Below are 27117 nucleotides of genomic sequence, written 5' to 3'. Positions count from 1 at the left end.
CACCCCGACCAGCACCTTGAGCACAGAGTCTCTCTCCAGCACTTATACTCTGCGCACCCTGCACTGCTCTAGCTTACCCTTTCTTCTCTTTTGAACAAATTGGCCACATGCTGCCCCCCGTCTCCCCTCAATCACTGTCAGTGGTTTTCATCCAGATCCCGGTACTGAACGATGTCATTGATGACCCGCAGGGTGGGGAGGAGACTGACAAAATGCTGCAACTCCGGGCTGAATTATCCGACAGTGCTATTATGTGGCTTTGAAAAGCAAATTATATGGTACGTTGTGAATGAAACAAATTATGCGCCACTTTTTCACATTATTGTGTAGTTATTTAGAAACTTTTATACATTGATGCAAAATAGACCTCAATGATCCGCCACATCCACCGCCACACCCACCACCACACCCACCACCACACCCACCACGACTACATAAACCACCCCATCCACCACCACCACCGCATCCACCATCACCACGTCCACCGCATCCACCATCACCACATCCACCGCATCCACCACCACATCCACCGCATCCACATTCACCTCCACATCCACCACCACATCCACTGCAACATCCACCACCACATCCACCACCACAACCGCATCCACCACCACCACATCCACCGCATCCACCACCACATCCACCACATCGTGTGGCGCCGCGGCCAGGGCGACTGACGCTGGAATCTGGGGACCAAGGTTCGATCCCCGGCTCCGGCGGCAGGTTAGCCCAGCACCATGTGACTCTGGGCAATAGCTCGCTTAATCTTCCCGACGGCCCCCAGCGCCTGGAGACCCTTACGGGTGATTGTGTGCTTTACAAATGTGGACTTTACTTTACTTTTACATCCACCGCCTCCACCACCGCCTCCACCACCGCATCCACCACCACCGCATCCACCACCACCGCATCCACCACCACCGCATCCACCACCACCGCATCCACCACCACCGCATCCACCACCACCGCATCCACCACCACCGCATCCACCACCACCACATCCACCACCACCACATCCACCACATCCACCACCACCACATCCACCACATCCACCACATGCACCACCACCACATCCACCACATCCACCACATGCACCACCACCACATCCACCACCACATCATCCACCACCACATCCACCACACCCATTACCACCACATCCACCACCACATCCACCACACCCATTACCACCACATCCACCACACCCATTACCACCACATCCACCACCACTTCCACCACCACTTCCACCACTACCGCATGCACCACCACCACATCCACCACCACATCCACCACCACATCCACCACCTCATCCACCACCTCATCCACCACACCCACCACCATCACTACCATCACCACATCCACCACCACTTTCACCACCTCCACCACATCCACCACCACCACTTTCACCACATCCACCACCTCCACCACCACATCCACCCCCACATCCACCACCACCACATCCACCACCACCACATCCACCCCCACATCCACCACCACCACCACATCCACCACCACCATATCCCCCAGATCCCCCACCACCACATCTATATGTGTGTGTGTGTGGCTCTGTGTGTGTGTGTGTGTAGGTGCAAATGCAATGTTCTTGAATTTTCGTCACCATAAAATACACTGAACATAATCTTCACAAAATTTATTTACAAACGTTTAAGCTATGGCCTTTATAAATTACAATTTTCACATCCACCACCACCACCACCACATCCACCACCACCATATCCCCCAGATCTATTTGTGTGTGTGTGTGGCTCTGTGTGTGTGTGTGTAGGTGCAAATGCAATGTTCTTGGATTTTCGTCACCATAAAATACACTGAACATAATCTTCACAAAATTTATTTACAAACGTTTAAGCTATGGCCTTTATAAATTACAATTTTTTCTATTTAAGTATTAATTATTTACAAAATTAAAAGCCATTGTTATTTGTAATATCAATACATGTAAGTCACGTAAATACAACACACATTGCATTACAAATGCTATAGGTGTCACATTTGCGAAAGTTAAAACTATTGACATTGTAACTGACAAAGCTATTAAATTTGCTATTTTCAAAACCAACACATAAATAAAAAAAAGTGTCATTTACAATACCAATCGCTCAAACTTTCCTAATGCGAGACCTATTGCATTTCCAATGCTTGTTAGACTGTCTGACCCATTTACAGGTTTGCACGCTGGACCTACTGGGCCCCATCTGGGATTGTAGAGATTGTTTGCAGAGCCATAGTAGGACAAACCCCAGGAAATCAGTGGCAAACTGAGCCAAGTACAGCCCTTCCACTGCTTGCCTCAGGGTAGCGCACGCTTCTCAGGGAGTTGGTGTGGGTGGCAACATCGCCGCGCTCCACAGTCAAACAACAGGCCCGGTAATATGTCCAGCCCAGTGCTCCTTTTTTCCATGGAAAAAGAAGGTACTTAAACCTCACTACAGAACTAAATACTAAAGTAGGTATGTTATACACCCGCTCCTTCCTGGTAAGTCTCCTCTCCCACTAGGGTCAGGTTTTCACTATTACCGTCTGTACCTCTCTGAGATTAGGCTCTGGTGCGAATGGCTCCAAGTTCTTACTGTTGCGAAGAGCAATTCAGTTTGATGCCTCATGGTTTCTTTGCACAATCGTTTCAGGTGGGTGCATTGGGCTTGCGTGCACACCTCCGTCTCTTGTCCCTTTGTGCAGGTTATTCCCACTGTTTACCTCTGTTTCTTCGCAATGATCCAGGTTGTGCATCTGACGCAGGTTACACTCTAGCTCTCAAGTTGGCTTTTCATTTTCGGTGTTAGCAGTAACGGCTGCTCTTCTTCCAGGCTGGGTTAAGACGTCAGTCTTCGGGAAAAGGGGGAGGGTGTGTGTGCTTAGCAGCACCTAACTTTAACAACTCCACTTCCCTATCCATGCCCTAGGATAATGCTTTCTGTTGTTCGTAGCTTGGGTGGTTAGAATGGGGGGTGCTCAGCGGAAGCCACATGAAGCTCGACTCTCATTGGCTCACGGGTACAAGAGGGCCCTGAGGTGAGCAAGAGCCAGGCATCTGGCTTGAGCCTTTAATGACTCCTGCACCTCCAAATCTACCATCTACTTGAGGGCCTTGCTCAGGACGAACGAATCAGCAGCCCTCTGCTAACCCTCAGCAGCCCTCTGCTAACCCTCAGCAGCCCTCTGCTAACCCTCAGCAGCCCTCTGCTAACCCTCAGCAGCCCTCTGCTAACCCTCAGCAGCCCTCTGCTAACCCTCAGCAGCCCTCTGCTAACCCTCAGCAGCCCTCTGCTGAGAACCCTCGGCAGCCCTCTGCCGAGAACCCTCGGCCGGCAGCCCTCTGCTGAGAACCCTCGGCAGCCCTCTGCTAACCCTCAGCAGCCCTCTGCCGAGAACCCTCGGCCGGCAGGCCTCTGCCGAGAACCCTCGGCCGGCAGGTCTCTGCCGAGAACCCTCGGCCGGCAGCCCTCGGCCGAGAACCCTCGGCCGGCAGCCCTCGGCCGAGAACCCTCGGCCGGCAGCCCTCGGCCGAGAACCCTCGGCCGGCAGCCCTCGGCCGAGAACCCTCGGCCGGCAGCCCTCGGCCGAGAACCCTCGGCCGGCAGCCCTCGGCCGAGAACCCTCGGCCGGCAGCCCTCGGCCGAGAACCCTCGGCCGGCAGCCCTCGGCCGAGAACCCTCGGCCGGCAGCCCTCGGCCGAGAACCCTCGGCCGGCAGCCCTCGGCCGAGAACCCTCGGCCGGCAGCCCTCGGCCGAGAACCCTCGGCCGGCAGCCCTCGGCCGAGAACCCTCGGCCGGCAGCCCTCTGCCGAGAACCCTCGGCCGGCAGCCCTCTGCCGAGAACCCTCGGCCGGCAGCCCTCTGCCGAGAACCCTCGGCCGGCAGCCCTCTGCCGAGAACCCTCGGCCGGCAGCCCTCTGCCGAGAACCCTCGGCCGGCAGCCCTCTGCCGAGAACCCTCGGCCGGCAGCCCTCTGCCGAGAACCCTCGACCGGCAGCCCTCTGCCGAGAACCCTCGGCAGCCCTCTGCTAACCCTCAGCCGGCAGCCCTCTGCCGAGAACCCTCGGCCGGCAGCCCTCTGCCGAGAACCCTCGGCCGGCAGCCCTCTGCCGAGAACCCTCGGCCGGCAGCCCTCTGCCGAGAACCCTCGGCCGGCAGCCCTCTGCCGAGAACCCTCGGCAGCCCTCTGCTAACCCTCGGCCGGCAGCCCTCGGCTGAGAACCCTCGGCCGGCAGCCCTCGGCTGAGAACCCTCGGCCGGCAGCCCTCGGCTGAGAACCCTCGGCCGGCAGCCCTCGGCTGAGAACCCTCGGCCGGCAGCCCTCGGCTGAGAACCCTCGGCTGAGAACCCTCAGCAGCCCTCTGCTAACAAAGTCTTGACATTTCTAAAGATGGACCTGACTCAGTCATCCTCACTGAAGTGTTTGGATCTCTGACCTTCAGGCACAGGAACACGGGCTGTACACATCCACTGTCTCCCTCCATGCTCCAGCACAATGGGTATCCTAAATAATCTTGCTAGCCTAAGTACTCAGACTCTGTCTTACTCCCATACACGTGTTGCACGCTCACTGTGCATGCACAAGAAATGCCTGCATAGCTTGGGGTTTCACATAAGTGGAGAACTTTAAACCAGAGTTGTTTGTACAGCACACTCTCACTGGCCTAGAAGAAGGTCTAGCAGTGCTACGAATAGCAAATCGTGAAATGCTGCCACTACTGCTTATGCAATACACCAAGGATGGGTCCATGGTCTACTGGTAGGGCGTGTTTGGTGTCCCTCTAGGTAACAGGACTGGTCCTGGTACTCGCATTGTCCAGGATGGGTGTATGTCTCTGCGCTAAGTTTAGAGTAGCATGATGCCAGGACCAAAAAATGTAAAGATGCAAGTTTCACATGCTACCTCAGGGCTGGGGTACCTGCCTCTATACTTTGCAGTTGATAAATCAACAGATTTTTTTGTTTTCATTTTTTTTATTTTAATTTTTTATTAACAAGATTAATCAAACCCTTTCTCCAGGGAGTAAAAAACAAAAACCAGCTGGAGCCCTTACCAAGCCTTGGCCACCTGGCTGTCCTTTTCTGGATGTTTGGCAAAGGCATTGGTTCTTCCTGCTGAATGTTAACCGATGTTCTGCAGGAGTTCCCTGCCCAGTTTCCATACCTTAAATGCAGAAATGTTAAGTATTTTAGAAACGTGGACTGAGGAGAGTAGAATGCCTATGCATTGTTTTTCCAGAAGTCTGTTATATGTTTTGCATGCTTATTAATATGCTAATCACCGGCACAAATATTTGACCTGTGACTGACACCCCTCAAACCACACAAATTTGATGCAGTACTAAATACTTTAAAAATAAAACCCAAGTTAGTGTAGTCTGTTGGCATTTTGCCTTTTTTCATGCAAACACGCGAGTTAGAGGGGCAGAGCAGGTTCGAGGACGGGGTGCTCAAGCTGGGGAGCAGGTCGCCTTTTTAACTCGAGCCTTCTTTACAGCGCAGGGCATAGGAGACTGTAAAAATGTAACCCCTATTTTATGAGTAGTGCCATGACACATACGGGAATAGAGTCTTGAATGTGACAAGCTCCCCCTTCAAATGGTAACCCTCAACGCACTGCCTCACTAATGAGGGTGATACGAGGTACTTCCACCAACCTATTTACCATCAGCCCCAGTTGAGGGCTCTTGCATGGGACCTGCTGAGTTGAGCTACAAGGGTGTTCACACTCTTTCCAATTCTTCTAGTACATGGATCTTGCTTGTCTGCTGCCCACATCCTCCTCCCCTCCTAGTCTTCAGCGCAAACGTTGATCCATATTCTTGACTTGACTCACCCGCATTTCTTTACTCACAAAATTGACACCCAAAATGCACCAGCAGACTTTAATGAAATCATAAGCTTTTCAAGCCGGTCACCATCCCAAAAAATGCTAATCCCCATTGTCCTTAATAGGATTACGGTCTTAAATGCCCGACTTTTCCTGAACTTTTATGACAAGAGGTTGATCAAAGTCGACAAACTTAAAGCCTAGATTGTTGTCTGCAAATGCATGTGATGTACTATGGGGCAAATCTGATTTGAGGTGTTATGTTATTTTAAGGTGGCATCTGTCACACCAGTGATGTGGTGCATAATTAGCCGGTTTTTCTAGATGCTCAAGTTGTTAGCACCACATTTGCACTGTCCAGCAGGCCCAGGTTAGATTTTCTTGTCTTTCATATCTCCGTGCTTTTACATCGAAGTGCTAGTACTATTAATAGCACAAAGTTTTGACCCTCGGTGAGTTGGCAGGGAATGGGGGGAAGATGCATGTTTATCATTGTAGATGCAGGATTGTGGTTTCCTGTGTATGGGAAACAAGTGGATAATGATGCACTTAGTTTATAATACTTCATAAATTCTTAACTCTTCCCCCAGATTTGTACAAAATCCTCCAGAGACTATTTAAATGGCTTCACTTAGTACTGTCGGAATTTCGACAGGCTATACCTCAATTGCTGCAGCGATCAAAGGATGCACATTTCTACCTTGAATTCTTTGATGTATTTTTACTTGACGTTTTATTTATTTCATGTTTGTTTGAAGAAAAAAAAAAAAAATATATATATATATATATATATATATTTTTAGTTTGTGTTTCGCTGTTCTAATGCCTATTTTTTTCTTCTTTCTTCTAGACAGTCGAACATGGATTCCCAAACCAGCCAAGCTCTCTTGCCTACGACCCAAAGCTCAGGATCATGGCACTGGGCACAAAATCTGGAGCCGTTAAAATGTATCCTTTATTCATTTAATCAAAAAGGTAACCAGTTGAGAGCTAACAAAGCATCAAGTGGTGAGCCCATTTATGGAAAGAGTTGGTGGTCTCTCTGAAGCTTTTGCTCGGATGGAAGGTCTGTGTATTTGCTCTATATTACTATTCAGTGTTGGGAGAAACCTCTCTTTCCAAGCCACCTGTGAGGCATGATGCCCCTCCCTCAACAATTGTAATACATAGCATATGCTACTCCGCACAGCTGCTTATATTGTTTATGCCATTATTTTTGTTTTTCATGTACATTTGTTTTAACAAGTGTATCTAACCAAAATCAGGTTGCAAGGGTGCTAAAATCACACTCCGGGTGTCATGCCTATTAGTTATTGCCATTGATCAAGTCATTGTTGCATGGAATCCGTGAGGCAGTAAATTGTTATTCTCATGTCATTTTTGCTGTACTGTGGTAATGATCTCGTTTTTGACATTTTCACTGTAGCAATAAATGTGAATGAATGTTCATTGCTATCAATTGTTCTGAAGAACGTGTTATTAAGCAATATTTTCACTGTGACACTTAATTGTTTGTTTAAATCTGTGTACCTCTAAGCATGGGTTCTTCTTGTTCCTTCGGTTTTCTTATACATCCGGTTTTGTTCACCTTCCCTGCAACACATGAAATAAACCTGCCGAAGCGTTTGACTTTCTGGGGTGGGGAGGGTCAGTCATGAGGTGAATGTTTGCTGGATTTTTTAGTCGTCTGCAGTGAGTTTATTAGGGTAGGTTGTCATACAGGCAGTCTTTCTTACTGGTGTTCGTATTTCTTGGGTGTGTAAGTCATGACCTAATGTGATTAACAGTGGGGCAAGAGATGTGTATCCTGATAAAACCTTTTAAGACCTCCGATTAGGATTAACATTGAATGTTGTCATATTCAGTGTATTGCAGTGATGTAGAAGAGTACAAAAAGGTGAAGACAATTCATCCATCTACCACAATTTCAACCCATTACATCCTGTGGACCAGCGAAATGTTCCTTCTGTGCTCACACACAGTGTCAAACTCAAGTTCAAGAGGAGTAATTACCGCAAATGGGTTTTATTATTTCCCTCGGGCCTTTGTCTTCTTTTGTGTACGGTCGACTGTTTTTGCGATTCACTTTAAGACCTCAAAAGCTATAATTTCATATTCGATAAGCACAGGCTAACTATTCCTTTCTAGTCTCGGTGGAAATACCGAAAATGGTCTTAAGGTGCATTAATACTTGTTCAGTTCTCTTGTCCACTTGGCCTCTACCCAAAGTCTTTTTAATTTTGCTTGCTGTCTTTATTCCCTTTATTGCTTTGATTTTCTAACCTCTTCTTCAGTTCTTTTTTTTTTTTTTTAGTTTGAACATTTATGTAACTTGTTGTTTCAAGTATGTACCGTGCTGTTGGGCCATCTAGTAAAAACTTGATAACTTGTTTAAGTCATCATGTGCCATGCTTCGCTTCTGAAGTTTCTAAGCATGACTGTACATAACAGTACATCATATTATGGTAGATCCTTTACCATCCTCCTAAGGATAGAAGGCTGAGTCGGCCTTGCTGGGCTTCGAACTTTGACCCCCTGATCACTGCATGATTCAGTGGTGATCGTTCCGTTCAATTAATTAGCCATTGTGCTGTCAGTTTTGGAAATTTGCAAGTGCATATTGATCCAGGTTGGGGTTACATGGCTCACTGTGCTGGTTTCTGAACTCTGCACAATGTTACCTCGATGCCGCAGAGTCTGGTAGTGGGCAATATATGGTGACACTTGATCAAGCACTTTTGTAGTGAGTCCAGACTTTACCCAAATTCCTCGCAACAAGTTCTTTAGATTTGATGTGCTTGACCATAAGCTTCCTCAAATTGAAAATCCTCGACTAGATTTATGTGCAGATTGCTTGATTTTTAATTCATCCCCTGCTGTCCTGATTACCACATTAAAGTCACTTCAACTTTTATGGGCCTTGCCTCATTGGGCCAGAGGCCCTTAGCTCTGCTAGTGGTAGCACGGTTCTTGCAGCTGTGAGTCCTGCTTTAATGTGTACGTGGCTTGGAAACACTCTAGTTGAACCTGCTTTTATTTCCCAGCTCCGCAAATCTCAATTTTGTGTTTTTTCTATGTTCCTGAGTCCCTTCTTGGAAAGGGACACCCAAAGTGGGATTAAAGTCATTTTTGAATGAAGTATGAGATGAAGAAGTTCTAAACCTTTTTACAACGGGTGGTGGTCAACTGTTAACTCTACATGGGCATATTTTGAAAAACAAACTGAGCACATGTGGATGCAGTCTGACTTTTGCCCTAGGTTCAAAAGTGATTCAAATCTTTATCCCACTCCCCTATTTTTGCTGACCCTTTGAAGGCTCTTTATTTTTGTTGCACATTATTCAAAGGAAGGCTTGGGTCAATTATTTCCATTGTTTGTCGTTTTTGTTCATACAAAGGCGTGGTTGCCCTGGTGTCAAATGTCGGTGCCGCTACATAATTTACCTCTCCAGCATATTTCGGACCTGGTGTTGGTGAATAGGTAGGGTTGGGAGTGGTGTCAGTTCTGGCACGGTACTTACTCCTACAGCCTAAGAAGGATATTAAAGCAAAGTGAAGAGCCATCCCTTCTCTTGAGCCGTACCTTGAGCTGGGATTGGATTTGAACCTCTTTGTAGTTTCTGGACACCACTTCCTGTTCCGTTCACAGCAGGATGCGGTACCGCGTGGTGAAGAAACCATACAATAGGCTTTCCGTGGCAGCAGGGAGGCTGACTCCTCCAAAGGACAGCCTACAAACTTGTATTGTTGCTAGAATCAAAGGAATCAAAGAACAGGAACTGCGTCTTCCTCAGAATATAGTCACAGCTGGTGTTCCTGTGCTCCGCAATCATCCAGCGGGATGTTTTGTCCTGCTTCTAAAATGTGATGAGAAGACTCATGACTGCGAAGTCTGCCAAGTTCCAAGAAGTATTACACTGGTGAGGAAAGTCCTTGTAGGGGTTTCGTATGTACCTGAAAAATAATTCAGATGGTGTCTATCTTTCCTAACTTGTCTGTCTTTTCTTTTGGCCACCACAACAGCTTAGAATAACGTTTATATTTTCGAGCACGAAAGGGACTTCTTGTGTGCTTTAATAATTACTCCCTTTTTTTCTGGTGCTCAACAACTTTCAAGCTCTTGGCTCCTGCTTGACTGACTCAATCCCTGATATAGGTCTTCTCTTTTCTGATATTGGTCACTGGGCTTCCGTCTATTGGCCCCTGGTATTAGTCTATTGCTTTTTTGATTTTGGTCATCGGCTTTCCCACTTTTGCTTCCCTTTTGGCCCCTTACTTTCCTAGTTTTGCTATTCCTTTGGTTCTCCGCTCTCACACTTGTGCTCAGATGTTGGACCCCTAATTTTCATCGTTTGCTCCGAGGTGGTCCATAGTGGGTTCCTTCTTTCCCTCTTTTGATTCCATACCTTGGCCTACGCTCTCCTGCTTTTGTTCCTGTTTCCCTCTTTGGGTTACCACTACCTCTACCATTCTATTTCTTCAACATGAATAGGTTTATATTAGGTTTATCGTGTTTGAAAACCTCTGACACGCTGTTGCTAAGATTTAATATTGACCTTTAGTCTGTGAAAACCCATATCCACAAACCTATCCAGGTAGTTTATTTGCCAAAGATTACAGGATGAGTGAGTCAAGGACTTGTAGGTGGTGATTGGAAAAAAACGCTGTAAGATGTTGCTGCTACTTCAGATTTGGATGTTTATTCGGGGTTGGTGGTGCTGGGTTGCGTGTGTGTGATGTCTCCACTTGATTGGTTGAGCTTCTATGGAAGTACCACCCTCTTATAATTGCCAGCCATGGTCTTTAACAGCTTCTAAAGAATGGTGGCCTCTAATATGTGAGTTTACTTTTTGGTGTGTTTTGAGACCGGATTAGGAGACTTTGTGAAAGATATTTACCTTCCTAAATGGCAACAGTAGGGGTATGTTTTGGCTGTTTGGCCATGCATAGCAGTTTAGTGGTTTGTGAGAAATTCTGCAACTTTTACCCATGGTTGGTTTTGCAAAATGCAGTCTTTGGTACTGAGAAATTGAATTGCTGATCTGAAGTCTTGGTGGTGGAGGGCTAGCGGGGTGTCATAGTTTGTGAGTGCTTTGTTGTATGAAAACTAGAAAATAGTGACCCATTATGTTGCTACTTGGTTTTGGCTTTACGGGACAGCTGTTTACATGACTTATGTTACAAATTATTGGTAATAATATACCTCCCACTCAGATGACCATTACCCGCCAATCTCCTGCTTTGTTGCTGTTTTTTTTTTTTTCCTTTCGTTGTGCTTCTATTGAAATCCACAAGGGACCATTTTGCATCTGAAAAATGCACTCACTCATTCAGTTGTTCATGTTTATCTTTTATACGTTATATAGAGTAAACATTCCTTTATTGCTTTTATCTTTTTACCCAACATTGACAAAGCCATTAGCCCTACTTTAATGTAATAAACCGCATTGGTGCACGCAACACATGTAAGTGCCTAAATCTGCATGCTTTGGCTCTATAAAACCTGACCTGTTGATGTGCGTGCTGCGTGTGTAAAAAAAATATATAAAATTAGGTGGTGGGGTGGAGTTGCATGTGGGTGGGGGAGCAGGCCCTCTCTTGGTTAAAGGGTGAATGTCTTATTTGGTGCTTAGCACGATGTATCAGTGAATGGTCACTTTCGCCCTGATTGGCAGGAATGTCATTGTAAAGTGAACTGCGTCACTATTATACGCGCGCTTTGGAGAGTCCGCGCATGAGCAGGTTGACTGTGGTTGCCAGGGATCTCCTCTAACAACAGCAACTAAATGAAGCAGTGAGGGATTATTGGGAGGGGTGGGGTGGGGGGGGGGTACAGATTAAGCATCTGTGCACTTCTCAGGCGAAAGAGGGAGGATTTTCCCTGAATCGACACAGATACTTAATTCCTTGTAAAATGTTTAATTTGCACTGCAATGGTTCCAGTAAGATCTTCTTGTATTGTTCCTGCTGGACGTGCTTTACACACTAAAATCCCTGTGGCTGTGTCTTCAGCCAAAGTAGAACCAATTTGCTTCGGATTTTTGTTGCTGCGATTGAGTGTTTGGAATTCGGAGTTGGTGGTTTTATGTAGGATGCAGATGATGGCGAGGCTACACTTCCACTTAAATGTAGGGCATGTTTGTTTATTTTTTTGTGTTTTTCTGATGGGTGCGGAACGGGCTTCATAGGAGCGCGCCCGGTAGGGATGCGGGCTGACAGTCTGGAAGGAAGCTTGTAATAAACTCATGTATTTTTTCCTCTGGGTCCAGATTAACAACCTCGTGCATTACAATGCAAATGCTGAGTGAAGTGGATCAGGAAAAACTAATCCTTCTAGCAATGATTCAAATACCTCGCAATGGCAGGTGGCTAAAAACCAATTTCATCTGACTTTTCTTGCATGTAATTGTAAATCTTTTTAATTCTCATTTAAAACATTCAAAAAAATCCTAACAACGCATAACCTGTTAAGTGTTTCTGCGTATTACTGTATTATTGTATTGAAGAACAGTATTCGTTCCATTATCGTATGCATGATGCAGTGTCACAATAACTCTGTTGCTGCTTTGTATTTTTTTTTTAACCGCGCTATTGAAAAACGGACTCTGATAAAGCATACTAGAGGGTTCTCCAAGGCCAATGTGTCATTTAGGGCCTTGTAGGCAAGCCCTCTCCAGTTGCTCTCACTCTTGCAAGTGTCCGCTACTTGCACTGCTTAATGTGTAGCACTCTATTAATGCAAGGTTGCACTTGTCCACCATCGTCTTTTATGGGAGCGCTGTGCATTGGATTTTTTTGGGGTGGGTTGTATGGGGACTGTGCAGTATCTTGATTTAATTCCGTGCAAGGTCCTATGTAGTTGGTTGTGATTCAGAAGGCAATGTGATTGCGGCTTCTAATCTGAAACTGGTACTATAGTCTTAAAGGGAAGAGGATTCGCTCAACAACCAGTAAACTTTGCTTGAAAAGCAGAGTTCGGTGACTTGAAGCCCTTCTTCCATTACAGATGCTGTGATATCTGAAGTGAATGTGGCATGTTTCAAATTGTGCCGGCCTAGTCTGGGGTAAGAGTTGTGTTATGAATTTGGGAACAGTGGCTAGTGAGTTATGTGGTTAAACTGCTCTTCATTTCCCATTCTTGCTTGACCTCTTCTGTTCATACATTTTGTGTGTGTGAGATATATGTTATGCATTATATAACTCCTAATATTGCCATCTAGGAGATCTGATGACATCATAAACCACAAGACCAAATGCATTGTAGTTTGTAAGTGACATCAGAATTGAGAGATGATAATAAACGATTACATTACTAAGCTTACCTCGTAGTTAGTTATTTTTTATGTTGCACTGTTTATTTTTAGGTATGTGACTTTAAAACGCTGTTTCCTTCAAAATGCGTCTAACAGTGAGTACTGATTTACATTTGAAGATTCAGGTTTTGTTTACCTTTCCTGAACACGTTTTTGATAAAAAACAATTGGTAATGGTGAGAGCCAGCAGGTTTTGTTTCTGTGGGGTTGTGGACTTTGTCAACTTGCCACATAATTTGCAGATTCATAAAAAAACCTTGTTTCTGGCACACGGATAAAAAAATAATACTGCCACAAAATGTGCTGCATAAAAAGGCCTTTTGCAGCCAAATTTAGATAACTTTTAACCATACTTTTGTATTCGATGCTGCATAATCCTAGTGGCTCTCGGAGCGGTAAAGCTCTTCAGAGCAATGTGATATTAAAATTCATATTTTGCATATCAGACAAACAGCCCTCTTCAGTCATTGGCCTACACGGCTGTGAGTGACGGCGTTGTGCTCTTGCACAGTGTGGTAATCTGCACAAGTAGTAGTCTTCTTCAGTGTAATGGACTTCAGGTGCAAAATGTACTTTTACATTAATGTGTATATTTTTCTTTTAAACGATGCTTGTTTTCATACTCTCTGTGCGTTCGTTCAAAAAACAAAGTCACAAAATAATGCTCTGACAAGGCAAAAGGGATGTATCAGACTATGCCAGACTACTGACTTTACTGGTGCTTGTTGGTATTTCTCTACACCAGGCCTCACCCATCGAATTCACAAATCATCAATCCTTACCACCCCACTCGAGACACGATCTCAATCAGCAATACAGATTATGTAATGAACACGCAAGAATCCTTTTAAAATGTAGCATGTGGACTTTGAAAAACAAGCATTGGAAATGCAATAGGTCTCGCATTAGGAAAGTTTGAGCTATTGGTATTGTAAATGACACTTTTTTTATTTATGTGTTGGTTTTGAAAGTAGCTAAATTAATAGCTTTGTCAGTTACAATGTCAATAGTTTTAACTTTCGCAAATGTGACACCTATAGCATTTGTAATGCAATGTGTGTTGTATTTACGTGACTTAGATGTATTGATATTACAAATAACAATGGCTTTTAATTTTGTAAATAATTAATACTTAAATAAAAGTTATTGTAATTTATAATGGCAATAGCTTAAATGTTTGTAATTAACTTTTGTGAAGATTATGTTCAGTGTATTTTATTGTGACGAAAATCCAAGAACATTGCATTTGCACCTAAACACACACAGAGCCACACACATATAGATGTGGTGGTGGTGGATCTGGGGGATATGGTGGTGGTGGATGTGGTGGTGGTGGGGTGGTGGTGGTAGTGGATGTGGTGGTGGTGGATGCGGTGGTGGTGGATGCGGTGGTGGTGGATGCAGTGGTGGTGGATGCGGTGGTGGTGGTGGATGTCATGGTGGATGTGGAGGTGATGGTGGATGTGGTGGTGGTGGATGTGGTGGTGGATGTGGAGGTGGTGGTGGATGCGGTGGTGGTGGTAGTGGTGGATGGGGTGGTGGTTGTATTGGATGTGGTGGTGGATGTAGTGGTGGTGGTGGATGCGGTGGTGGTGGATGCGGTGGTGGTGGATGTGGTGGTGGTGGATGTCATGGTGGATGTGGTGGTGGTGGTGGAGGTGATGGTGAATGTGGTGGTGGTGGTGGATGTGGTGGTGATGGTGGATGTGGTGGTGGATGCGGTGGTGGTGGATGCGGTGGATGTGGTGGTGGATGCGGTGGTGGTGGTGGATTCGGTGGTGGTGGTGGATGGGGTGGTGGTTGTGGTGGTGGATGTGGTGGTGGTGGTGGATGTGGTGGTGGTGGTGGATGTGACGGTGGTGGATGTGATGGTGGTGGATGTGGTGAATGTGGTGGTGGATGTGGCGGTGGATGTGGAGGTGATGGTGGATATGGAGGTGATGGTGGATGTGGTGGTGGTGGATGGGGTGGTGGTTGTGGTGGCATTGAAAGCGTGTTAACTGTTGGCAAACGCGCAATTTTATTTTTACGTGCATACGTTTCTTATTCTTAGTTTTCAGCATGTTTATTGCTTTGTCAGTTACAATGTCAATAGTTTTAACTTTCGCAAATGTGACACCTATAGCATTTGTAATGCAATGTGTGTTGTATTTACGTGGCTTAGATGTATTGATATTACAAATAACAATGGCTTTTAATTTTGTAAATAATTAATACTTAAATAAAAGTTATTGTAATTTATAATGGCAATAGCTTAAATGTTTGTAATTAACTTTTGTGAAGATTATGTTCAGTGTATTTTATTGTGACGAAAATCCAAGAACATTGCATTTGCACCTAAACACACACAGAGCCACACACATATAGATGTGGTGGTGGTGGATCTGGGGGATATGGTGGTGGTGGATGTGGTGGTGGTGGGGTGGTGGTGGTAGTGGATGTGGTGGTGGATGTAGTGGTGGTGGATGTAGTGGTGGTGGGTGTGGTGGTGGTGGATGCGGTGGTGGTGGATGCGGTGGTGGTGGATGCAGTGGTGGTGGATGCGGTGGTGGTGGTGGATGTCATGGTGGATGTGGAGGTGATGGTGGATGTGGTGGTGGTGGATGTGGTGGATGCGGTGGATGTGGAGGTGGTGGTGGATGCGGTGGTGGTGGTAGTGGTGGATGGGGTGGTGGTTGTATTGGATGTGGTGGTGGATGTAGTGGTGGTGGTGGATGCGGTGGTGGTGGATGCGGTGGTGGTGGATGCGGTGGTGGTGGATGCGGTGGTGGTGGATGTGGTGGTGGTGGTGGTGGATGTCATGGTGGATGTGGTGGTGGTGGTGGAGGTGATGGTGAATGTGGTGGTGATGGTGGATGTGGTGGTGGATGCGGTGGTGGTGGATGCGGTGGATGTGGTGGTGGATGTGGTGGTGGATGCGGTGGTGGTGGTGGATTCGGTGGTGGTGGTGGATGGGGTGGTGGTTGTGGTGGTGGATGTAGTGGTGGTGGTGGATGCGGTGGTGGTGGAAGTGGTGGTGGATGTGGTGGTGGTGGTGGATGTGACGGTGGTGGATGTGACGGTGGTGGATGTGGTGAATGTGGTGGTGGATGTGGCGGTGGATGTCATGGTGGATGTGGAGGTGATGGTGGATGTGGTGGTGGTGGTGGTGGTGGATGGGGTGGTGGTTGTGGTGGCATTGAAAGCGTGTTAACTGTTGGCAAACGCGCAATTTTATTTTTACGTGCATACGTTTCTTATTCTTAGTTTTCAGCATGTTTATTGCCATTTGGATTAAAAAAATAAAGCAAACCCCCTGATGGTGGATTTTCATCCGAAATGCATTGGGGAATGGGGATTGAATTTAGAATTAGGAATGAATTATATTTCGGCAGTTCTTATCAACAATTAAATAATCAGTTTATAGTGGCGCTCTCAAGTGGCTTGGAATCACATGGTGTAATAAAAATAACAATTTGAATTAAGTTAATTCAGGTTTGGTTTATGTGTATGGCAGTATTTCGGCTTTAAAGGCAGTGCACCTGTGGGACTATCATTTTTTTCTAGGATGTTTACGCAACCTTTAATGTCATCCCGAATGGAATTTCTTTGGAAATAAAGGCTTATTTGCTGTGTTTTTAATACCTTGCACGATGGCACAGTGTGTCCCCTTGATCTGCAGGACAGTTAGCTCCCGGCAGTACCGCATAGGAGGCAGGCATGTGCATGGAATTGCTCGTGCAAGGGTCCTCTGGCAGATATGAAGAGCAATAATTAGACTAGAAGTGACTCATCTTACAAGCTCTAGTGTTTTCTGTTATCGCTTTAATAGCTTGGATTTCCAAAGTAGTAAATCTCTTTTAAAGGGAAATATCCTAATACTAAATAGTTATTTCTGTTTGGTTGAGGTGTGTCAGAGATTAGACGAATTAATCCAAGAGCACACAGTGTGTCAGTGAAGAGCTGGGACTTTACGCTCTTTATTTGAAACCAATGGTACAAGCACCATAACAATCCTTCGGCATTTAAAAGAAAACAATGCTCATAGCCTATTTTGGTGTCCCTTTTGGAGATTTCCGGCTCACGCCCACGAGCGTTTCACTCTTTATTGCACGTGAGCCAAGTGTCGCCCAGGGCTGAAACTTGATAGGCTGAAAAAATGGACTGCCTACACTGATTTGCCAAACTCGACCGCGTTTCGGTTGTTTACAATTCCACGAAGAAAGGCAAGTTCTCGGCAGAAGCTCTTTGTGGAGAACCGAGAGCAGGTGTTTAAATAAAGCGGCAAAACAACCAATTAATCTTGATTTATTTGTCTCTTATTATTATTTTAGATAATTTTATGATGTTGATTGAAAATACCGTGTCGAACCATTATAACAATGTATCCACGAGACCCACCCCCCCTTTTGCAATTAGCAGTTTGTTTTGTTGACCCTATTCTGTGCATTCTGTAGACGGTGAGGTTAGGAAGAGCGTGCAACAACTCCAGCGAGTACCTCTTAAAATACAGTTGCTTCAATCATAACAAGATGGCCGTAGCAGGCGCGTGTCTTAGGGTTCGCTCATCTCGCGCTAGTGTCTTTCTCCCTGGGTCAGGGGAGGGGGCGGAGCGGGGAGAGGTGCGAGACGGCAGGCAGGGGAGGAGAGTAGGAGGAGGAGGGGGAGGAGAGTAGGAGGAGGAGGGGGGAGGAGAGTAGGGGAGGCACGGCCTAGCGGCCGTGCAATCAAGAAGTGAGGGGCGGAGCTGGGGGAGGCTGTGATAGAGAGTGGGCAAGGCAGGCGGCTGGGGGCATGTGCACGCGCTTTTAAGCTCAATGCGCATGCGCATTGAGCTTAAAAGTCACGGTCACTGCAAGGAATCGCCACGATTCCTTGCAAGTTAGTTAAAGAGTGGTTAAGCCCCCATAGTCTCGCAAGCTCGATGCGCATGCGCATCGACAGGCGAGACCTAATGATTCAGTTGTGGATCGGATACTAAAATTGCTAAATGGCACCAATTTGCATTTATATATTGCACATTGTATTTTTTCAAGCCACATGAAGCAGGATTTTTGGTAACGTATAAAGAAGCATTGGTCAAAGCCGAGAAGTGTCGCCTTTGCAAGCATAGAACTGGGTGCAATATACAAAAGAAAATGGGAATAATATCAAAATAAAGTGGTGACCTGCAGAGTCCTGGCACTGAAAGACATTTTTAGGTCGCACCCTACCAGACAGAACAGCTGTCTGTTTCGCTAAAGACATCTTTGGGACATTCAAAAAGCTTCCCTGGGAATGCATTCCACCCGTTGCTTACCATTGGCTTTGTGGTTTGTAACTCACATTTTTTGGCTTTCTGTTTGCTGGCTTAATTTGTTTTAGGATGTTCAGCTTCATTTTGTTCCTCTCAAGGAGCAAAACCTCTTTCTCACCACCTTTTTCCACGAATGCTCCTTACTGCTAACAGGCCTGTAAATCTTGTTCTGATGTTGTCACTTTTGTTTGTGCATTCAAAGACCTGGGTCACGTGGCTGTCTTCTGAGGGAGCTTGGTGTTTTACTTATCTTTCTCTGACTTCAAATTGAGAGGATTTATGTGGCAATCTTGCTGGATACTGGAGGTAATAAAGGTTTTTTTCTATCACACAAAAACACTTAAATGAATTCAGTGCAAGTATTTCAGAATATATCAGCATTCCAAAAGCAGAAATGAAGCCTATTTTTTGTTAATTCTGAAGTGTGTTGGAAACAAATACTTTAATATGATCAAAACAAATCATTACACTAGGTGATGCCAATACCACACATTGATTGTGTGTTGTATAGTTGTATTAATAAAACGGTATGTCTCTGCAAATGTAATGGTCATTACAATTGAAAATGTGTTTGTAATGGCTGTGTGCTACCACAACATGCAGGAACCCATACACTGCCCTCTACTCTGCACCACACAATTCCTCTGTACTCTGCCCCAGTCTAGGCCACTCCACTCTATGCCACTCTGCAACACTGCATTCTACGCCAATACTTTACTCTGTACCAGGCCACAGTATGCCACTCTAATCTACGCTGTGCCACTGCATTGTACGCCTCTCCACGTCACTTTACTCTTAGACTCTCTGCTATTCAACACTGAACTCTACGCCACTCTACTCTGCACTACTGCACTCTATGGCAGTGCACTCTACGCCACTCTACTTTGCATCACTACACTCTGTGCCACTATACTCTGCACCACTGTACGCCACTATACAACTCTGCACTTTCTATATACCACTCTAATCTACGCCAGTGCATTGTATGCTGCTCAATTCTGTGTCCGTGCACTCTGTGCCACTAAACTCTGCAGCACTCTACACCAATACAATCTACACCAGTCCACTCCACTGTATGCCACTCTGCAACACTGCACTCTACGCCAATACATTGTACTACGTACAAATCCATGGTATGCCACTCTTATCTACTCTGGTCCACTGCACTGTATGCCGCTTCATGCCACTCTAGTATTAGACTATACACCACTGCACTGTACTATGGAACACTAATCTATGCCACTGCATTCTACACCACTGAATTATATACCAATGCACTCTACACCCATCCAGTTCACCTTACTCCACTCTACAGCAGGGCTGGACTGGGCGTAGTGGGCACCGGGCATTTCCTCGGTAGGCTGCCAGGGTGGGGGCGGTTTTGTTACAGGGCCGTTTTTGCAGCATAAGCGCAATATTTGCCTCTGTAACAAAATCGGCCGAACCGGGCCTGGCAAACAGCTCTGCCGCACCCACCAACACCGGGTGGCTGGCCGAGCACTTTGCCAGGGCCGGTTTTGGTTCCCAGTCCCTGCTCTACATGATTCCACACTATGCTACTCCAATACCCTACACCTTATGCCACTCCATGACACACTATTTCACTCGCCTCTACACCACTAACTTTTAACCATGCCGAACCGCAGCCATGCTGCGAACAACACTGCTAAAACACATTTGCAAAGCCAATAGGTCACGTGAGACCTAGTGGTCTTGCCAGTGCTTGTTTTTTGAGGCACCTATGCTCATGTGAACAGGCAGAATGTCATCACTCAGCGTATGTCGGCCATTGGATGAAGTGGGCCAACCCAATGTCGCATGTTGTATGCTGTAGTTGGGGGAAGAGAAGTATCAATGACACTTCAACAAATAATGGCTTAATAGGGCTGTTCGAAACCCCAGCATATATCTGTGTATGTGTTTTGTGAGTGGCAGCCTCTTCCTTTCCAAAACAAATAACTACAACTTCTTTAAAGCTTACCCAAAAAATGACGTTCCCAGAACTTATTTATGTGTCTGTCTCCTAGTTCATCTTAGTTTCTACCAGCAACTCTACTTCCAATGCCTCCTCAATCAAGCTCCCAAGACCCCGCCCACTGGCCCGCGTATCCGAGGGTCGCCCTCCGGAATGCTGATCTCTGTGGCCCCCTCTGCAGTCCCAGTGCGTTCCCGCGGAGAAGGCCCCGCACTCTGCCTGCTCACAAGAAGCCTGGTTTTATGAGGGGCGCTTGTGAAAAGGGAGGCCGCCACTCTAACCCTCAAGGGCGGGGGGGCCCAAGGGCAGGGGGAGCTCATTGTGTGTAAAATGTCAAGAAGTGTGAATGAAAGCCCGGCTTCTCCCCGGAGACAGAAAGGGCCCCATTGTTCAGGCCTGGACGCTGCGTCCACAAGGACAAGCAGTGACGCTGGGTCTTGTCCCCGGCACTGCTAGGTTTAAGAATGTTCAAACATATTCAGTGTGTGCCACAGACTCTGACCGCCCCCACCCCTCGCACGCAGGCACGTACACACTCTCTCTCTGTACACGCACCTCTCCCACCTCCCCCGTTTTATCCCTTTTCAGACGACACAATAATGTGCCTAACACCACTTGATACATTTCAAAACTTGACAGTCCTAAACTTCGTCCATAATTCATTGTTTTCCGCGCAACGAAACATCCAATTATAGTGTTGCTATTAACCAGGGCACAAGTCCTAAAAAACAGAAGTGAGGGACTAACCTAGTTAATCAGTATGCAAGTGACATAACGGCGCGTGACGTCACAGGAAGTGGCATCATAAGAATTTACATCAGATCCTAAGCCCTAACATATATGTTTAGCATGTCTGTCATGCGTACATTGGAGCACATTTCAGTAAAGATAGAAACCCTTCACACTTTTGTAAGCTACACATAAAAACCAATGTTGCCTTTTGCCAGCGCTTCCTCTACCCATAGGGCTTTACAGGAACACATAGTGATATTTAAATTATTACAACACCGACAGGGGGGGGGGTTAGTGAGCACTATATAAATACTGTTTATTTTGTGAAAATACTGGTAACACATCTGACATTCTTATAGTGCATTGCATATCTCCTAAAAAGAACCCGCCTAGGTGTGAGGCTCCTGATTGGACAAAAGGAGGCCTGATTACCCCTCACATTGGGCCTTTGTTATTTGCTCAGCAGGAGTCTGAAATAAGAGAGCCCCCTCCCTTCCTGCACGTTGTTGCGATCGAAAGCAGACAACAACGTGCAGGCGCCGCTAAATGCGTCCCGGTCTTTGCAAATTACACTAGGACGAATTCAGCATCTTTTTCAGTGGGGCCCAACTTCTTGGCAGGGTGGACGGCGTCCACCCTGTGAAAATAGTGGGTGAACGCGGCCTACCCGCGTGTACCCCGGGCCCCGATTTTTTTCCACGCCTCAAGATAATCCAACTTCAACTCTAGACGGATGAAAGGCAGAGTTTACCCTGCGCTACTTCGAATCCCCTCTCGACGTCTGTTTAGGAGACGCATGGCCCATTCATTTACCCCCCTTCAGGCCAGGGAGGTCGAAGTGGACAAAAACATTCCTCTTGGAATTGCCCAATTTTTTATTTTTATTTATGTTGCTGCTTTTATAAGTGAAACAGGTCTTTAGAGGATCACCTACGGTTTGCCTCCGCCTCCTCCCTGCCTCGTCTCGTGCAGTTGAGATTCTGGCGATGAAGTTTGGAGGGGTTTGGGGGCTGCCTCAGGCTTGGATGAAGTACATTCATCCGCTTACGTGGTGCGATGTGCTTTTCCTCTGGAATAACGCAGGAAGGGTGAAGCGCATTGTGCTGAAGCAGGGATGTATTTCCCGCTCTAGGATCGAGCCTCCGTGCCTTGTGCAGTGGGGTGTACAGCCCTGGAGCTGGGCGTGCAGTGCCAGTGCTCGCCTCCCGGCGCAGATGTTGGCAGAATGTGGCTCTAGTTATTGAGTTGTTTGAGTGGGCTGAGGCCAGCAGATTCCTGTGAAGTACATGTATTTTGTTCGGCTCGCCACCACACCCTTTAAGTAGTATCCGTTGGTAGCAAGTGTTTTGCACATAAGCAAGAAATACTATCAATTTCACACGCTCTATTTATGTGCGTTTTTAGGGTAATTTGTGTCTTTCTGAGATGCCATTGACTGGTAAGGCCGCGGCCCAACTTGTCGTCTTGTAGCCACTTCATAGTGCTTCGAAGCCAGTGGGAGTGAGTGGACTGTGTTTGGTTGACCCCGTCACAGCAACAGAGAGTACTGGTGGAGACTAGAGGTGGGCGTGGCAACACATTAGCAGCGAGAGCCGAGCCAGGGTTCTGACTTGGCTTTTGAAGCCCCTGCACGAACAATGTATTTTCACACATCGGAAGCGCTTAATTTAAGTACATTAGATTATACCCCCCACATTGAGAGGTATTTACTACAAGGGATAGTTTTAACGTGAATTTTAAAATATTTATGTACAACACCCAGACAACAATGCTAAGAGAAGGAAGTCAGTTGTATACCCTAAATGTGGCCTAACATCTTAATGTTATATATAGACTGAGCCACATATATCGTATTAAATCAAGCTCATGTATATTTTTTGTTTTGTTTGTATCTCGTATGTCTAGAGCTCATATATTTGAAGGATCTCTCCATATGATGGTGAAGGAAAAGGAGGCTCGGTGAAAACATTTGACTAGGATCACACAATTGGCGAGCAGTGCAGCCGGGATTGATCACGGGTTTTCTTATTTCATATTGTGCAGCTCAGCCCCTAATTGGGTATCTTTTTCTGTCTTCGATTTTAAATCAAAGGTTCTTTTTCTTCCGGTTCTTGATGCATGAGGTAAGCGGGTGGCTGCAGGCAGGAGCCGCATGAAAGTTCTTCTCGTTTTGGGTGTGGGTACCAGATGACCTCGATCTGAGCCAGACCCAGGCTTCTAGCTAGCTTGAGCCTGGCTCGAGCTTTCAGCGATCCTCTGTTGAAGACTAGGGGTTCTGACCCTTTGCTGTTCGCTGCTGTTTTTTTGTTGGAGAGCGTTTTTCTTGTTTCTTAATAATTCTTTCCCTCTTAAGTAGAAGGTATTCTGGGACTGTATTGGTATAGGGACTATTCTTCCATAAACCAGTCGTCTGCTCTCGTGTTTGCATGTTCCATGGTTGGGAAGCCAGAAATCAGTACTGTCTCCGTGCAAGTGCAAAGTCGTTCCCACACAGCGACCCTATGTGTTTTCTCATTGGGTCTCTGCAGATGGTGCATCATTTTGAATTTGATTACTTTTTCTGCTCCACTGCAAGTTGGTGGATTTCTGTCAGACAAGCAGAGATGTGATGGGATTTTTGTTTAATATGAAACCTATCCCGCGAGCCTCCCTTGTTGTTACAGTTGGATCTACTGGAAGAGCAAGAGGGAGCTACTTAAACCCCTTCCTATTGCAATTTTTTGGTGCTGTCGGGAAAGGGATCTATTATGTTAATGAGCAGGACAGAGAGAGGTTTAGTTTTGGGGGGGCCTCAGAATTATAGTTTAAAGCAACAGAGCTGGTTAACTGGTCCTGCAGGTTGAATCACAGGGTTGTTTTGTGACAGCTGTGATCTGAATTATGACGAACGGCTCTTGGTCAGTCCAAACTCCCGGGATGTTTGACCATCTCTTCTGGCAACAGGGGTAGGTAGTTACCTGTTCCCGAGGCCCAGGTTCTCTGCATGGGCCAGGCTACTGTAATTGGTTTGAGAGCTAGCCATATTCAGATAATTTTCATCCAGTAATTTCAGCCCATTGATCTGTAATACAGTGTATTTGTCTTGAGACATTCAATCCATCCAGTGCTGCTTATCCAAGTTCATTGGTCTTAAGCGGCTGTTCTACCTTCTTCTCCAACTGGATGTGTGCCTGGATCCAAGCTGCATGTATGGCTGGCGGTGCATGTCTGACTACCTGTGTCAGTCCTCGTGGAGATGTTGAACCGCTTCAGACGTAATGTGTCATGGAATGCTGACTGATAGATGCTTGTTGACGCCCTCTTTTCATTTATGTATTGATAGTAACTTTGGCATCTGTATTTTGTAGTATGCTGTAAATTATCATCCTAATGAAGATTTCTAGAATTAATAGCTGCTGGTAGATACCCTCTCCCTAGACCAATAGGTCTCAAAGTGCAGTAACTTACATAAAGAGGTAGTTCATTGGCCATTTAAAAAAATATATATTTAACTAGCTGCCCGGGATAATAAGGGGTGATCCGACTGACCCCCTTATTGTGACAGATAAACAGAAAGTCTTGATAAAGGTGGTAATTATCACTAGAAGCCACCGAAACGCGTCAACCCCAGTCCTGGTATAATTCAAGACTCTGACATCGATGTTGACGCACAGATGCTGTAGTAGCAAAATATCGATGAAAGCATAATGGAGTCAGAATGTACAACCTATATTTAACAATTTTTGTGTTTTACTTTTTCTGTCCTTGGCTTCAATTGTGCAGGTCATAATTGATTGTCTTGTACTTATGTTTTTTAGATCAGGGCACTAGATTAGTTAGCCCAACAATATTGTTTTTAATCTCATTGTATTCATAATAAATGATTTTTTTTTTTAAACTGTCAATTTTTGGTGTTATACATGGATGTACTCTTTGCAATTAGAGGTATGTTTATGTGAACCTGTTTTTAATCTGACTCAAGGGAACCTCTGAAATTTTGGATTACATTTTATATGCTTTTACCACGCATACATTTACAACGAAATTCGTTGTAAATGCATGAATGGTAAAAGCATGTATTTTTTAAATGTTTGGATAAGGTAAGTATGGGTATAGGGGTATATGTTTTGGGGTATGGAGGTATATATTTTGGGGCGTTTGGGTATTTTTTGGGTTCAGATATAGTTTTGGGTTTTGGGGTAAAGGGGTATTTTTAGGGTTCAGGGCTAGGTTTGGGTTTTGAGGTACACGGGTATTTATAGGGTTCAGGACTAGGTTTGGGTTTTGGGGTACAGGGGTATTTTTAGGGTTTAGGGATAGGTTTGGGTTTTGGGGTACAGGGTATATTTATAGGGTTAAGATGGGTTAGTGTTTAAGGGTGTTGGGGTATTTTAAGGAGAAAGGGTGGGTTATGATTATGGGGTATTTAAAGGGAGCAGGGTGGGATTAGCACACGATATGAGACATGGCATGAAGGGCGGAACGTACCACACGCCCCCAGCATTTGTCACGCCCCCAGCACACGCCCACAGCACAACGCAGACACGCCCACAAGGGACTACTTTGCTGGCACGGTTCTTTTACCTTTTAAATGTATATTGTGGGCGTCTGCATAGCCTATGTCCTTCTGCTGCAACTGCCCTTTCCAACGCTGTATTGGGTGTTGTGATTGGTGCTGTGGTTCCTGAGATTACCCGCCTCAAAGGTTTGGGCTCTCTCTTTATTATATTAGTATAGATATAGATAACTTATGGTGCTATTGAGGTGCCCTTTACCGCTCTAGCGATCTGGTTGAGTGCAGCAGATTTTCTGTAAATTTCACATTGGAGCAAGTAAAACTTAAGCAACGTCCTTCCGTGTGGCCCGCTTGTTACTCTTTTTCTGCACTAAAATTTGCTATATAGTGCATCATTATCAATATGTCCATTTGCTGGCTGGCTTCTATTGCATTTGTATGTGAAGTCACAAAATAGTACATACATTTAAAATGTCTGAAAAAAAAGAAGCTTCAGCACTGCAGGAGCAGTTGATGTACTATGCAAACCAAATGCAGCATTTTTTGAAAGTTGTGGAAGAGATCTAGTTTTCGTTGCGTGCAAAAGTTTTCCAACATTCAAATTCTTTTTTGTTTTTTTTTTAGTTATTGTTTGACATTTTTGGCATTGAGCTAAAATTCACGTGCAGTCCTTCCTGTCAACGATTGTTCTAAATTAAGAAAGCTAAGATTTGCGAGATTAGCTTGATGGGAGAGCACTGTGACATTTGCATGCAGAGTCACAGAATAGCAAGGAGGTCGTGGGCGGGAGGTTGGGAGTTGAACGCGAACCAGATGCCACTATACACTTAATATAAACTGTACCAAAAAACGGAATGTTCCTTTTGTGAAGATTTGTCAAATTCAGTATTTTGATACGGTCTTTCCATGTACATTCAGTAAAGTATAGAATTGACTTAATGTGTTTCGGCTAAATAGCCAGTGCGTTTATCCCGCTGGGATTTGCTGTAGTTGTGTCTTGCCTCCTCTTTAACCTTGATGGAGAAGCAGGGCAGTGGTTCTTAACCTGTGGTCCAGGAATCCCTGGGGTGTCCTCGACACCTATTTAGGGAGGTCACGGGCTGCTTATAAAACGAAATAATAATATTAATCTAAAGAAGCAAAATTGAAAAAATTAAAACATTCTGTAAATATGAAGGAATTTGAAATCGAAGACTAAAAATTAAGCACCAAACAAAATATAGTATGAAGACCTGAATTTAAAAAAGCTCCGATCTTCCCATAAACATTAATAATAAACATTTTTTATAAATAAAATATTTCATTGTGTAGTTGGTTGCTTATTTCTCTATTTTTGTGTATTGTTTTGCAGTTCAAATCGGAGAAGTTACTTAGGTCGGGGTCCCTGGTTTCCAGTAATGACTCGATGGTGGTCCCTGGATTCCAATAATGATTCAGTGGGGGCGGGGATCCCCAGAATCCAGTAATGTTAAGCTGGAGTTATCCAAAGTCAAAAGGTTA

General features: G+C 45.5%; 1 protein-coding gene across 2 annotated transcripts in view; it reads left to right on the top strand.

Moving 5' to 3' along the window:
* Positions 1-27117, top strand: part of LLGL1 (LLGL scribble cell polarity complex component 1) — a 380653-nt gene that overhangs the window by 53845 nt on the left and 299691 nt on the right. For both annotated transcript variants that reach the window (XM_078665185.1, XM_078665184.1), the window contains exon 2: positions 6678-6775. In XM_078665185.1, the coding sequence (XP_078521311.1) occupies positions 6678-6775 (98 nt within the window). The remainder of the gene's footprint in view (positions 1-6677; positions 6776-27117) is intronic.

Source organism: Lissotriton helveticus, chromosome 10 (genome assembly GCF_964261635.1).
Source record: "Lissotriton helveticus chromosome 10, aLisHel1.1, whole genome shotgun sequence".
In the NCBI taxonomy this organism is placed as follows: domain Eukaryota; kingdom Metazoa; phylum Chordata; class Amphibia; order Caudata; family Salamandridae; genus Lissotriton; species Lissotriton helveticus.
The sequence above is the reverse complement of the archived record's forward strand: the minus strand, read 5'-3'. Positions and strand labels throughout refer to the sequence as shown.